Genomic DNA, 16442 nt, shown 5'->3' on the forward strand with positions numbered 1-16442 from the left:
TGAAAACACACTGCTATGTGGGTAATGAGTACCGGTTCTTACTGAACAAGGGGAGTTAATAAAGAAAATTAAAACATTGCATGTTTTTTGTGCTATTTCCATCTGACCTGGCATGAATTGGAGCCAAAAGATCCTCAAAAAAGGTGCTTGCTTGCACACCCACACTTGAGAGTACACACACACACAAACCCGGCCCAGTGGCTCCCACAGGCTGTATGTCTGCGTGGGGACAAGGGACTGTGCTGATGGAAGCTCTGCCCCGGCACGCATGTGTTCCTTTACTGCCATCCTGGGCATATTTACAGACAGTGACTGTAATGCACAGTAATGATTATTTTTATACCATATACTTCCCCAGCCTTTCACTGAGCATGTAATGGCTCCCCACTGACCCAGTGATTACCTCTGTGGCTCCCCCTGGCTTCCCCTTTACCTACTGGAGAGATGCCTCGCCAACACCCCCAGGTTCTCCTCAAGGGTGTGTGTGTGTGTGTGTGTGTGTGTGTGTGTGTGTGTGTGTGTGTGTACTAGCATTTTTGGTGAATGGTGTGCGATGCTGTAAACATGAGTGATGAGGTCCTCACTTCTCATCCGGATTCTTTAATTTTTTTCCATCATTTTGACAAAACCCTTCAACAAGGAACATTGTGTTTTCCAAATATAGAAAAACCTAAAAGCACAGCCGTTATTCGGTATAACTTCTACATGTTAATAAAGCTAAAAGAAATCCAGACAGACTTGAATCTCTGCGTTTATTCTGCCTGTTTTAAAAAAAGAGGGGGGGGATTAAGTCTGCATTTAGGGAGAATTTAAATTGCAAATAAGACTGTAATTGTTTTTGTCTTTAATCCTAGCAGGGAGGGCGGCAGTGTAATGCAGAGTTGAGACAGTTGCACGTCTCAGCCATTCATTCTCAGGAGGAGTGGGTTTGTCTCACCACTTGACTCAATGAGCATGGTGTCCAAATGACTGACACACACACACACATTAAAAGAGGCAGGTTTATTTTCATTACGAATTGGGGTGCCCAGCTGGTACTTGAGACTGGTACAATGGCAGGCCTTGGGTGACAGAGCCCGGCCAATGCAGGCAGCACTAGCAGCAGAGCAGACACACAGCCTGCCAGCAGCACAGCCTGCCAGCAGCACAGCCTGCCAGCAGCACAGCCTGCCAGCCACACGGCTGCCCACTGACTCCTCTCAGAGAGAGAAAGAAGAGAAAAAGAGATTGCACAAGAATGATGAGCAGAGAACAATGAACACAGTGAGGTTGAAACAGAAAAAAAGCGAAGGATGTCGAGGTCAGAATGGGAAAATTAGGTGAGTCAAAAAGCTAATATCAAAGACGCTTGTTAGCTAGTTTACCATCAGCAGCAAACCACTACTTCATACACCTATATATTTCCCTGCTCATCATTTGAAAACACACACCTAGCTGGATTGTGATGTGTACTCTAGGACCATAAAAAGCCCAAGCAATCAAACGTGTGTTATATTAACCGAGGCAGTAGCTCAAACGTGAGTAGATTCGATTGGGGATTTGTGTGGGAGAAAATAAGGCCTCCCTCTACAACTCTCAACAGCAATAACAAATGTGAACGTCTGGAGATCCATTTCAGTCCCGTGGAATTAACTGACAAGCCATATCACCATCAGTGTTAGCTCTCTAATGAGCCTCGCTGTAAGAGGAACAAGCTCTACAGGTGTTGGAGAGAATATATAGCATGACCAGGTTGACCACGGGTCTTCTACCTAAGAGCTGGGAGTGGACACTCACCACTATCCTAAACAGGTCACCCTCTCTTCCCATCTCCCTCCTCAGCGCGGGGGGGGGGGGGTGCACCGTAATAAAAACAGCCGGCCTGGGTCGGAACATCGCCTAGGGAAATGTGAGGCTTCCCAAAAGCAGACGCTGCAGCATTATTTGTGTAATGTCAGTAATTTATGCCAATTTCTGCAGGCAGGGTATTTTTTCAGAATGGTGTGTGTAGATGTGGTTGGAGTGTGGCCAGCCCCCAGACTTCAAAGCTTTGTGTGACTGTAGATCAAACAGTGGCAGGAGAGGAGCTGTGACTGGGCTGCTCCAGACAGAATGGCACGGCTACATGCACACCTCTGACTCAGGGGCAAACCTGACCCTCGCCAGCCTGTGTCCTCCCCCCTCCCAGGGCACTGTGGTAGCTTCCTCCTATAGAATCAACTCCACACCATAATCAACAGTCCCACGGAAAATTCACACACTTACGCTAGTAGACTTCCAACAGCATGCCCATATACAGTTTGAGTAACACAAACTCCTCCAAAAGGGGACACCAATCATTTAGAGATGCATCTGTGCAGCTTCTTAGAGGACTATTGAGACCAAGCTGATAATGACCCAAATAAGTCATTGTGTGGCATGTATTAAAAATGTGTAATCTGCAGAGTGAAAACCTAATTCAGCACCTCTCCACCTACACCCCTCCCTCTTAGAACTATTGAGATGAAATACCACCAGCCAACCGCATGGTTAAGCGTGCGCAGAATCATCCTGTGAGGAAGCAAATGATAAACAAAAAAGATCCATAATTCTGTCACTCCCGGACCCACAGTCGACCATACAGCTCGGGGGCAGAGATTTCAACCCTTTGTTCAGAGGTTCAGCTAGGAAACGTCTACACAGAGATACATAGAGACGTGAGATGTGGACTGGCCCTTTCATTCCAGGCAGAGAGAAGAGAGGATGGGAGACAACAACAGTAAACACGGAGCAGAAAGACAGCCCCGCTCAGTCACGGGTGTCAGCCCCGCAGCCAAGAGCCACAAACGGTCTGATAGCTAGAGAAAACAGTGGAGAGGAGAAAACCTGCCAGAGAGAGGGAGAGGGAATGAGAGCGGGAGAGATGGAGGGAATGAGTAAGAGAGCAAGAGAGGGACAGAGCTGGCAGGAGGGAGGGAGAGAGAGAGATGGGGCATGCCTTTACAGTGTGTACATATCACCACAATATGAATAAGATATGGCAGTGCCAATCCTGCCTCTATTACACCTCATCTCTGCCTGTCCCCCTCCCCCGTCTCCATCCATACATCGTCTCCCTATATGGTATTATAATTCCTCCATGTCGTCATTCCGCCCCCGCTTCTCTCCTTCCCCTGAGCAGAGCGGGCACCGCTGGCACACAGCCAGATTACCCAATCAATCTCCTCTGAGAGAGGGGGAGGGAGACGAGAGGGGGAGGAATAAGAAAGAGGGGGTAGAGACGAGGAGGAGAGAGGAGGGGGTGTTAGAGTGAGAGGAGGACTGTGCACCAGACCTAAGAGAAACCGAGGCAAGAGAAAGGCGTAGGATGAGATGGAGATATTTATTTTAAAGGACAGAAGGTGAGACGAAGGGAAAGGCTGAGGCAAAGCGAACGGTTTATTGAACTGACTCATTGAAATGGGGAAAGTGAGCACCTGTTCTAGATGAGAGAAACGCACACAGTCAGACAAAGTACACACAAAGGATGGCTTCTCAATGGTTGTTGTTTACAGAGAAGCGCTCCAGCCCCGTGCCACCTGTTTCAGTCCTGCTGGACACTCCAGTCTGCCACAGCTTGGCTACCTCTCAAATGACACCCTATTCCCTATTGAGTGCACTTCTGACGACCCACTATAAAAGAGAATAGACGAGTGTCATTCGAGACATCCCACATCATTTCACTCTCCTGACACAAGGCAACCCCTACATTATACCATCAGCTCTATTGACTGCCTCTATTCGTCTGACAAGAGGTTATGACACTTAAGTATTCAAGTCAGCGCAGGTGTCAAAGTGATATTTTACAATAGAAAATCATGTCACACAGACCCAACATCCTGAATGTCATTTTACCTGATGCAATCGGACCTTTTCAGACTCGAAGCAAACAAAGGAAGAGTTATGGAGTTCTTTGTGTAGCTGGGAATGACTCCTAGTCATTACCAAAAGGTTCAGGGAGAGGCCAAATCAAAGCTTACAAATGGAAATGGATATTCATAAGCAGACAGGCCAGTTCAGTTTTCAAATGATCAGCAGTTGCTATTTTTCATAACATGTTGAACAAAAACTAAACTGGAAGTTGACTTTTAGATGAGCATCTGCCTTTACTTGTCCCCACTTCCACTGACAGGAGAGTCTCCATCATAGCTGTCTGAATGAGAATAGTCAATCCAAACAAATCATATAGACAAGCATGATGAAGCTCATCCAGAGAGTATTAAGACACGGCTTTGTGAATGACGCACTTCTGTCACTAAATCAGTGACACTCCGGAGGCGCTGATGTCACAGTGGCAAGAATCACAGATGTGTGGGGTCACGACCTCTAGTTTGTGCTAAGAACAAAGGGTGTGTTCGTAAATTCAATCTGGAGTGCCAGAGAGCGCTCAGAGTGCACACTGGATGCTCTGGCTGAGGAGTAGGGTTGATCAGAGCGTTCTGACCTCACGACGGCAGTCAACCACCCAAGCTAACTGGCTAACGTGGGCTAGCTTGCGAGCTACTTCGACACAAATGAAGGAACAGCTCACTCTGACCATTTTACACGCCCTAGCAGAGCTGGTTAGGCTGTCTTCATATTATCCAGAGCGTTGGGGATTATAACTGTGTTGCTGGCAACAACTTAATTATGCTTTTTTGCAGACGTTTATAGACACCGGCCATATTCAACCGGTGTTGAGCGTTCGTAAATTCATCAATTATTCTGCGCTCTGGCACACTTAGGCGAGAGTGCTCTGAAATCGGAGTAGATAGCCAGAGCGAATTTACGAACGCACCCAAAGTCTAACGATGAAGCATTATTACTTCCCGAAAGTGTTTGTTTGTAGTGGCGTCATGCCCATAGGGGGCACAGGAGCACGTGCCCCCCCAGATTTGTCCTGTTTTTTTGTTTGTTTTTCTCTATAATACTACTAGCCTCCAAACAATTTTATGAAATTCATAAGTAGTTACCTCATAACTAGCTACCAAGAAGTCATTTCAGTCTATCAATCAAGTTAGAGTAGTTAGCTTATCTAACTTATCTGGTATGCCTGCTGGCAAGTTTGGTAGCAATTACTAAATAATCACCAGTCAGGTACAGACAGCTCAAGAGGTATGAGATATGCAAAAAAATACCTGTATATATATTATTATTATTTATAATTTTTTATACATAGAATTAAGCATAATGATTATGGCTGTAGATTGCAGGAAAAAGCTATTTCAGGTGTTTCTAAATTCTCCAACTTCACCCTTCAGCCATTCTCACGTACTTTGTGACTCCTAAGATTTTTGGGGTGCATTACACCCCTGTAAGTGTGTGTGTGTGTGTGTGTTTCTGACTTTCTTAATCATTCATGCCGCTATTCCTTTCATCATTCATTCTGAATTACCAAAAGAAGTCTCATGTTTGGAAAAACAAAACAAAAATAAAACATTTCCTCACTCTAAGCACTCTTTTGAGGAACATTCAAATAGGAAAGAGAATTATGAATGTGGATTTCTCTCAGTAAGTAAACATGATGTGAAGACAAAATAGGAATCAATGAAACGGTTTCAACAATAAGGAATAAAGGAAAATTCCTCTTAAACATTTATAAAGGCTGTGTTTTTCCGTTCCATGTATCTCCAGTGTGGTGTGTTTCGGGTGTGTGTTTATGAAGGTTTGTACCACGTGGGATCTGCCATCCAGGGGTGCAGAGTCTTTCAGTTCCGGGAGCCCAGCCAGAGTCAGAATCCCACCAAAATCCAGTGATTAACCATGAACCATCCCCCAGATTTGAGGATTAGAACATTATATTCCCCAATCTGGAGGGCCTATAAAGTCTACCTCCCAGGCCCCAGGAGAAGGAAACAGGAGAGGGTTTGGGTCATGGTGGATTCCTTCAAACCCAGTCAGGGCCACCATCATGTCCTTGGACAGTTGACACAGTAACAAAACACAACCAGTCAGTCAGAGACGGCATCTAAAATGTGTGGACCCATACAAACTCAGAGTCTAACACCAGAGACAGAGTCTACTGTTCCCCCTGGGAGTGTGACTCATGGGAGTCGTGTTGTTTTTCTCCCTGTGATCCTGGGAGACATGGCGGGGGAATAGGGCTGTTATCAGCCGGGCCGCGACAGCGACTTGATCAGGCCACTGGTCCACAGGGATCGGAGCGGCTGGAGTTAATCAGACAGAGACAGGCCCGGGGGATTCACGCCTCCACCCCCACCCTGGTCCCCCCGCCACAGCCCAAGGTAAGGTTCTTCACACAACATTAACCCTGTGTACTGTCTGTCTGTAACCCCAAACACGCCGGGTCCACCAGCAACACAGACAGAGTTATGGAAATGAACATAACTGAGGGATGGGAAGATTTGATTATAGACAAACTTATTGAAAAGTTTCAGGGATATGCATTTTCATACAGTTCAACCAATCTGCTCAATCCATCCAGTAGAAATATACAGATATACGTTGAATTATAACATACTGTCATGCCACCAACATTAATTTCTTGTCAAACGATATTGGTGATCAGTGATAGATGTACTTCTTGTGAGGAAGACAAACGTCCACTTCACAGAGCCCGGACGAGCGGATACACTTTGACCCTTTGAACTTCAGCCAGGTCAGGGGTCAAGGAAAAAACTGGCCATTAATCCTTGAATTAGAACAAAAAAAAGAGCAGGACATCTGAGCCCCTGTGGCCGTCCCCAGAGCCCCACAGCGTCCACACTGGGCTGACCATTGAGTAGGACAGATCCCCTCAGAGGACCTTCAACTGGAGCCCTACATCTGGACACTGGAGCTAAGGACGTAATGTATCTTTAGGTGTGTGGGTTAGGTGCCTTACGAAGACCATGGCGGTTTTGAAACGTGTGTGCGTGTCACTAAACGATTCTGAGCAGACATTGCTTTCCTTCTTTGTTCAGGTCCTATGTCACATTTAGATGTAGGTAAGTACTCTTTTCTTGGAAGTCCTAACCACTAGTCCTGCCACAAACTCGCTGAATGGGTCGTCAGAGTTAGCATGGAGGGTAGCTGACGGTTGAGACAGGTAGCTAGCTACCTCGAGAGTGGTGCTGAGGGATTAACTGAAATTTCAGTTATTTTATAAACAACTAATTGACCTACATCAGTTCAATTATTTGAATTCCATTTCGTTCTGTTTTTTTTCTGAGCTCAATGCACACATTGCACTGTTTCTATAGAGATAAATCAGATCCAGCCTGAACTGTGCGATGTACTAGGGAGTTGTAGTTTCCAACAGGCCAATATTCTACAAAGTTTGGTAATTAACTACAATGACCATAATCCATTTCACATCTACTTGTCCGGTCGGTGCTTCTTTTACACCCGCTACGGAATAGACAGAAGAATTAGTGATGGGAAGTTCCGCTCTTTTTACTGACTCTGATCTTTGACTCGTACAGTCAAAAGAAAAAATATTTTGACTCATTTTGTTCATTTGAGTCAGTAATGCCCTGAGCACACAGGACCCCCCTACTGGCGAACGATGAACCAAAAACTTGAAATAATCATGATTCTACAAGCCTCTTGTTCCCCCGTAATCTGTGATTGCTAGGCATAAAAATATATATTTTTATTGATACCTTTGAAAACGAGGTCTATTTGCGGCCACAACCAGACTAGATTGTGAACGGAATGACTGGCGCGAGGGAGATTTGCCCAATAGGCTACGAACTGTAGCAGCCACCCAAACAATTTGTTCACGAGTTTGAGTGTTGAGCAGCAGAGGAAGGCTGTGCATGTTTTTGTTCTACAAAGTGGTGTCCATCAATAACATTCAATAATCAAATTGATTGCATTCATTTTTGCACCATACTATCATTTATCAGTCCTAAACATGTATTTTCCTTCTCTATGCTGCCTGCAGCATGATCTATTTTTCTGCTCACACACGAGACAGTTCGTTGTTGGAGCACATCTCCGGAGCTGCTGAGCCGGAGGAGCGCATATTAATCCTGCTGTAGAATTCATCGCGGCCAGCAGGTCTAATGAACAACTAAAATGAACAAATCACTCGGAAAACCAAAATCATGACTCTCGAGTCATTCAAAAGAGTAGTTCAAAAAGAACGAATCGCTCGCGAACTACACTTCACTAAGAATAATGCGCAATCATGAGGGGATTTAGAGAGCAGCTGTTGCTTCGTGAAGTATCTCTACCTGAAAATACATGATCTAAGTGATTGATAGTTGGTATTCAGCAGTCATGAAAGTATGCCTTATTTACTTTGAAGAACTACAAAATAGTGATTTTAGGTAGCAGCTCTATAGAGATAAAAAAAAAAAAAAAAAAAAACGTAATACACAACAAATATTTTGATGATGGTTAATAAGTGATAAGAGGTAGGCTGTTGAGGGCAAAAGTATGTGTGTGTGGGGGGGGGGGAGCGCAACTCAATATTAGGAAGATGTCCTTAATATTTCGTACACTCAGTGTGGATTAATTGGGGACACGTGTCAGCTTTAATTAAGCATGGGGTTTAATTAACCATGTAATTAACCCTTTAGACCCCAATAGAATTCTAGAATGCTGCTGTAAATTACTGAGAATTTTCAAGATAAAGCTAATTTTCTCACATTTCAAACAAACAGACATGGCTCAAAAACAAAGAACAGATGACAATTACAAGTTAACTTAGTTTTAAAGAAAACAACCTCTCCTTTAATATGACACCACATTGACTAATATTGATTAATATGACATCAATAGGAACAACCCTCATTTTGTCTCCATTGTGTAAAGACACTCACTATCAAAAAATGATTAACACTCAACAACAAAAAACACTAGAGTATTTAAATTGTAGTAAATTTGACTAAATTACTCACTCAAAATGTACCAAGTATGATATATTATACTTATAAGTATTTACATATAAATAAATAATCCAAAATGTGACCAGAGGACAATATTCATTAAGTATTTCAAAACGAATTGATTAACAACGATTCATACTTCTGTAACAATGTAAAAATGCAAACACCTATTCGGAGACTATTTCAAAATGTAGGTAACCTCTGTCAATAAGATTTAGTACAGACCAAGCCTGCCACAAAGAGATAGTAGCCTACTTTGACATCAATTCAGTGAATGCAACAAGTATGAGATTGAGTCAGATAAAGAGAGAAGATACAAAACACAACAACTGTTCAGTGACAATAAAAGATTTGTAGGACAAATTCATATTTCACACTGTAGCACAACCCCATCCTGCAAAATGGCTCAGAACACAGAGCTTCCCAAAGGAGGTTTCTACACAGCTCCCACTCTTTGCCCTGCGTCCACTCCGGATGCACACCACACTTGTGCCCTTCAAACTTCACCTACTTTCCAATGAGTTACAACTCGGTCCACACGCCCTGGTGCCACACACTTGGCTCCCCTTCCTGCCACTATAGCCATATCAAAGAGAATACACAAGCTGCATTTTGAATGCCTTCAGGGCCCAGCGCCTGTGGTTTCTGGGAAGGGGCCTTTGCAGAGTCCCCCACACAATGTATGCATTTATGATGGCAATGTTGAGCATCCCCCAAAACACATACTACCACCATTTTCTGCCTATGCGTCCAACATTGCAATAGCTCCTCAGTTGGTCAAGATGGTCAACCCTGCCCATTGTCTTGTTGTAATCCCTTACAAGCTCTGGAACAGATATACATTCCTACCAAAACCCCTGCCACGGTCACTTTAGGTCCAAGCGGTGTGGCACAAGGGTGAATGGTGGGACTTGGGGCAGACACACGCCATGGAAACGTAGGCTCCCCTCTCAGGTATGCTCTCCCTCTGCTCTGTCATCTCCCTCCTCCTCCTCTCTCCCTCCACATCTCTATCCCTCAAATCATCTCTAACTCCTCTTCCTCCCTGCCTTTTGCTGCTGAGCCCTGACTCTCCATATCACTTCCTTCTCATTCACTGACCTAAAGGAACAGAGTAACACGGGGAGAGGAGCAACAACTAGGATACAGTTATAGGAACATAATCTCTCCCTCTCACACTCTTTTTCCCTCTATTTTCCTCAACCATGCACACACCATCTTTCTAATTTACCCCGGTACCGGTACCCCCTGTACATAGCCTCGGTATTGTTATTTTATTGTGTTACTTTAGTTTATTTAGTAAATATTTTCTTAACGATTTCAACTCTTGATTTCTTGACTAACAGACTAACTACAGAGTTCGCCAATGTTAGCTGATTAGTTACGAAGCTGGGACGGTTTCCAAAATGAATTGCATCGGTAGAAAGAGGACAAAACAAGCAACTTGTTAGATGGTTACGTAAACAAATATCCAACTCATCATATGAGCTCCACTGTGCGGGCCTCTACCCTAACATGACAGTTAAGACATGACAGCCTATGAATATCTGCACCTAGCAAACATGACAAACCATAACCTACGCCCAACAGATGAACACAAATTACTCTAGCCTTCATGTCGGTGGCTAGTTAGCTGGTTATCTGTATGGCTAGCTAGTGAGAGTGAGGTTGACGCTTCGTGAGCGCAGCCCAAATGTAATGCTACACACAACTTTTCTTGCCTGACAGATTAACTAGCTAGCTATAGCAAGCAGCTTGGGCCGTTTCCATTTGAATTACGTCGGTAGAAATGAGACAAAACAACCAACTAGTTAGCGGACTATATACACAGCTAAACACCAACTATTTCCATGAGATAGAGCTATCAATCATTCATTCGAGCTCCACCGCTGATGGGCTCGCCTGTACCAACCAAGTTATCATGAATGACTTGCTAATCTGTGAGCAATTCTCCAAGTTTCACAGCATCGAATGTAGACAACACCAAACATATACCTGCTGTTTACTTATTTCACTCACCTGGACATTCTCGCTTTTCAAAGTGCAAGGACGTGTGCAAATCCGTATCACCAACCAACATAAATAAAACCTCTATCACAGTGAAAAGTAATGTCATTTTGAGTAATGAAGTAAAAAAAAAAAACGTTTAAAAAAACACTGAAAAGTCAAATGAAAGCATACCCTGTTTCCGGTTTCTCGTTGATGACAACAGAAACACAAATACGATAGGCTGTTGGCAAGTTATTTTGGGAAATTGACACAGATATTGTTAGAAGAACAAGGCTGTTCGCGGCAGCTATTGTAACTTAAGAAAGGCTGTCGACGGCCCCTCCGGGTTCTAAAGGGTTAATCTTGTGCAATACACACTCACAACAACAAATGAGTCTGTTCTGATGGAGGTCTGGTCTGTTCATACTCGTCAGACTACATGGGAGTGCGGAACTGCACAGAACTGGGAAACCTGCTACATTAAAATGTCTACTGCAGAAATAGAACCATCATGACCCATTTCCAAAGCTCCTTCCGTAACTGGCCAGGTGAACGACAAGCTAGTAGTAATACAGTCTGACCAACATAACCTATTAGCTGCATAAGACTTACTTTAAACATTTTAAAGGGTATGTCATACCACTATTTAGTATAGCCAAACCATGACCAAAAAAGGAGAATTCTGCACTATGGTATGGCGGTGATAACAAATAAAACGCATTTGCCTTGAGTGAGGCAGACGAAGTCCGAGGGGACTGCAGCTTAGCCTTCAAATCATTCAGGTCCCGCCAATGAGCTAGAGGTCACAATCAGTGGGCACATTACAATGGTCATTTGCAGTCCGAGATTGGCGTCAACAAATAGCCTCCTTTTATAGGCCGGCCACTCTGAGGCCCTCCACATGTTCAGGCAGCACATCAATTCCAGCACCAGGGAACATCCAGCTCTTCTGCAGATGAGAGGGTCAGGGAAGGCAAGCCCATGACCCCTAGGCCACCCCCAATTGGGCCCCATGCGTCGGCCCCAGCACTGAACTTAATCCAGGCCAACAGCTCACCAAGTTGCTTTATTTGCTCCCACCCTTATTGAAACCATTTGAAGGCCAATAAAAACCTTGCAGAGGCCTGACATTTCACCTTCAGCAGACAGTTTAGGTAAGGCTCGGAGGTCAGGGGTCACAGGGAGGAAGTGAGAGGGGTAGCCAGGAAACTGTTTCACTAAGCTTAGGAGGATATAACCTATTGCAGTAAGCAACACTACATTCATATCATGACCAAAACAATCATGCACGCAAATGTCTCAATTTGATGTTGCAAAATGAACATTGATAACAGACATTCAGTAGCCCACACACAACCACGTGACAATGGCCACTGTGCCTCTGACAGGTTGACAGAGTTGACTCACATAGTCGTGGAAAGCCTTGGCCTCGCTGGAATGTTCGCATGTCTCTCTCCGGTCCGGAGCAGCGCAGTACAGATCCCAGAATACACTGTGGGGAGAGAGAACATGGTTGGACATAGTTTCAGTTTACACTAACAGCCAGATAATGTTCACATGACTGAGTTGGTTGGAGCATGGTGCTGGCAACATCATGCAGTTGTGGGTTTGACTCCCTCATGGGACACATGCATGAATGTATACACAGTACGTAGATGTGTGAAGTGTAAGCTAAATTACCATCTATCCATGGAGACCACAACTATGACAAAGTGAAACATGATCAAGCTAAAAAGTTAGTTGTCAGAGGTGTCTTTACTTATAACCAGGGTTTAAATTAAGAACTGTCAGTTTATTTTTCCTAAACTATTCTAATCCAACCCGTAGTCCGCCTCAGAGCTACAGCAAAGCAGTGTCATCGAATTGAACCATCTCATGTACAGTGGCTCTCATTCTGCTGGGCCAGAGATGCTGGTTACTGATCAATTACTTATGATATTTGTTAATTAAGGCAAATCCAGTCCTTAAGGGTTGAAGAGGGCACCAGGTTCCAATCCAAATGCTCCCAATTACTTAATTGAAATGAATTACCTGTTTAACTAGTCCCCATTAAATTGTGCTTGCACCTAAGATATTGATTTAATGGATAGCACATAAAAGCTGCTGATCTGACTGGGGCTCAAGAGAAACATTACGCTTTTTCCAAAACATTCGAAGGCGAATACTCCACAATATGCATTCTTTCTGCTGAGGCGGCAAAACCAGACTTCTAACGTGTGAAACGCCTGACACTTGATATGACAGACTGCAAAATGGAGCAGAAAATATGAGCTGATGACCCATAACTATGCGTGTATCAGATAATCATTCATCGCCTCAGTTTGAAAACATACAGTACCAGTTAAAAGTTTGGACACCTACTCATTCAAGGGTTTTTATTTTTTACTATTTTCTACATTGTAGAATAATAGTGAAGACATCAAAACTATGACATATCACACACGGAATCATGTAGTTACCAAAAAAGTGTTAACTTGTTATGGATAGGGGGCAGCATTTTCACGTTTGGATGAAAAGCGTGCCCAGAGTAAACTGCATGCTACTCAGTCACAGTTGCTAATATATGCATATTATTAGTAGATTTGGATAGAAAACACTGACGTTTCTAAAATGATGTCTGTGAGTGTAACATAACTCATATGGCAGGCAAAAACCTGAGAAAAAAATCCAACCAGGAAGTGGGAAATCTGAGGTTGGTCGTTTTTCAACTCAGTCCCTATTGAAGATACAGTGGGATATGGGTCATGTTGCACTTCCTGCACTTCCACTAGATGTCAACAGTCTTTAGACCCTTGTCTGATGCTTCTACTGTGAAGTGGGGCCGAATGAGAGGGGAATGAGTCAGAGGTCTGGCAGAATGCTTTGAGCTCGTGACGCTCGTTCACGTGAGAGTGAGCTCTGTTCCATTTGCTTTTCTACAGACAAAGGAATTCTCCGGTTGGAACATTATTGAAGATTTATGTTAAAAACATCCTAAAGATTGATTCTATACTTCGTTTGACATGTTTCTACGGACTGTAATATGCCTTTTCGTCTGAACTTTTGCCTGGACCTGCCCGTGTGTCGTGAGTTTAGATTGTGTACTGAACGCGCGAACAACAAGGAGGAATTTGGACATAAATGATGGACTTTATGGAACAATTCAAACATTTATTGTGGAACTGGGATTCCTGGGAGTGCATTCTGAAGAAGATCATCAAAGGTAAGTGAATATTTATAATGCTATTTCTGACTTATGTTGACTCCAACATGGCGGATATCTTCTTGGGTTGTGTTTGTCTCTGAGCGCCGTACTCAGATTATTGCATGGTTTGCTTTTTCCGTAAAGTTTTTTTGAAATCTGACACAGAAGTTGCATTAAGGAGAAGTATATCTTTAAATCTATGAATAACACTTGTATCTTTTATTAATGTTTATTATGAGTATTTCTGTGATTTGATGTGGCTCTGTGCAAATTCACGGGATGTTTTGGAGGCAAAGCCAAATGGAAACTGAGGTTTTTGGATATAAATATGAACTTGATCGAACGAAACATACATGTATTGTGTAACATGTTGTCCCGGGAGTGTCATCAACTCATGAAGAATATCAAAGGATAGTGATTAATTTTATCAATATTTCTGCTTTTTGTGATTCCTCTCTTTGGTTGGAAAATCGCTGTATGCTTTCTGTGACTAGTTGCTGACCTAACATGTTCTGCATTCGCCGAAAAGCTTTTTTGAAATTGGACACTGTGGTTGGATTAACGAGAATTGTATCTTTAAAATGGTGTCTAATACTTGTATGTTTGAGAAAATTGAATTATGAGATTTCTGTTGATTGAATTTGGCGCCCTGCAATTTCATTGGCTGTTGGCGAGGGGTTCCGCTAGCGGAACGGGGTTCAGTCCTAGACAGGTTAAACAAATCAAAATATATTTTATATTTGAGATTCTTCAAAGTAGCAACACTTTGCCTTGATGCCAGCTTTGCACACTCTTGGCATTCTCTCAACCAGCTTCATGAGGTAGTCACCTGGAATGCATTTCAATTAACAGGTGTGCCTTGTTAAAAGTAAATTTGTTAATTTCTTTCCATCTTAATGCATTTGAGCCAATCAGTTGTGTTGTGAAAAGGTAGGAGTGGTATACAGAAGACAGCCCTATTTGGTAAAAGTTCCATATTCCAAGTTCATATTAGCTTAAATACGCAAAGAAAAACAGTCCATCATTACTTTAAGACATGCAGGTCAGTCAATGCGGAACATTTCAAGAACTTTTAACATTTCTTCAAGTGCAGTTGCAAAAACCATCAAGTGCTATGATGAAACTGGCTCTCGTGAGGACCACCAAAGTTTAGAGTTACCAGCCTCAGAAATTGCAGCCCCAAAAAATGCTTCACAGGGTTTAAGTTTTTTTTAAATATTATTTTATTTAACTAGGCAAGACAGTAAAGAACCAATTCTTATTTACAATGACGGCCTACCTCGGCCAAACCCTAACGACACTGGGCCAATTGTGTGTCGCCCTATGGCAGCCTGATTCACAAATCTGGACTTCATGGTCGATTTTCTGCAAAGAAACCACTACTAAAAGGACACCAATTAGAAGAGACTTGCTTGGGCCCAAAAAGACAAGCAACGGACATTAGACCGGTGGAAATCTGTCCTTTGGTCTGATTAGTCCAAATTTGAGATTTTTGGTTCCAACCGTCATGTCTTTGTGAGACGCAGAGTAGGGGAACGGAGGATCTATGTATGTGTGGTTCCCACCATGAAGCATGGAGGAGGTGTGATGGTGCTTTGCTGGTGACACTCAGTGATTTATTTTGAATTCAAGGCACACGTAACCAGCATGGCTACCACAGCATTCTGCAGGGATACACCATCCCATCTGGTTTGCTCTTAGTGGGACTACCATTTGTTTTTCAACAGGACAATGACCCAACACACCTCCAGGCTGTGTACGGGCTATTTGACCAAGAAGCAGAGCGATGGAGTGCTGCATCAGATGACCTGGCCTCCACAGTCACCCAACCTCATCCCAATTGAGATGGTTTGGGATGAGTTGGACGAAAAGGAAAAGCAGCCAACAAGTGCTCAGCATATGTGGGAACTCCTTCAAGATGATTGGAAAAGCATTCCAGGTGAAGCTGGTTGAGAGAATGCCAAGCGTGTGCAAAGCTGTCAAGGCAAAAAAGGGTGGCTACTTTGAAGAATCTCAAATATAAACTCAGCAAAAAAAGAAATGTTCCTTTTATAGGACCCTGTCTTTCAAAGATAATTCGTAAAAATCCCAAAAACTTCACAGATCTTCATTGGAAAGGGTTTAAACACTGTTTCCCATGCTTGTTCAATGAACCATAAACAATTAATGAGCATGCAACTGTGGAACGGTCATTAAGACACTAACAGCTTACAGACGGTAGGCAATTCAAGTCACAATTATGAAAACTTAGGACACTTAAGAGCCCTTTCTACTGACTCTGAAAAACATCAAAAGAAAGATGCCCAGGATCCCTGCTCATCTGCATGAACGTGTCTTAGGCATGCTGCAAGGAGGAATGAGGACTGCAGATGTGGCCAGGGCAATAAATTGCAATGTTCGTACTGTGAGAGGCCTAAGACAGCGCTACAGGGAGACAGCACGGACAGCTGATCGTC

The 16442-nt window shown here is 43.4% G+C and overlaps 1 protein-coding gene across 1 annotated transcript in view; it reads right to left on the minus strand.

Annotated features, from left to right (window-relative positions):
• LOC139541030 (single-stranded DNA-binding protein 3) overlaps positions 1–16442 on the minus strand; it is a 97610-nt gene that overhangs the window by 52199 nt on the left and 28969 nt on the right. The window contains exon 4 of the mRNA XM_071345185.1: positions 12210–12294. Coding sequence (XP_071201286.1) covers positions 12210–12294 — 85 coding nt within the window. The remainder of the gene's footprint in view (positions 1–12209; positions 12295–16442) is intronic.

Source organism: Salvelinus alpinus, chromosome 16 (genome assembly GCF_045679555.1).
Source record: "Salvelinus alpinus chromosome 16, SLU_Salpinus.1, whole genome shotgun sequence".
Classification (NCBI taxonomy): Eukaryota; Metazoa; Chordata; class Actinopteri; order Salmoniformes; family Salmonidae; genus Salvelinus; species Salvelinus alpinus.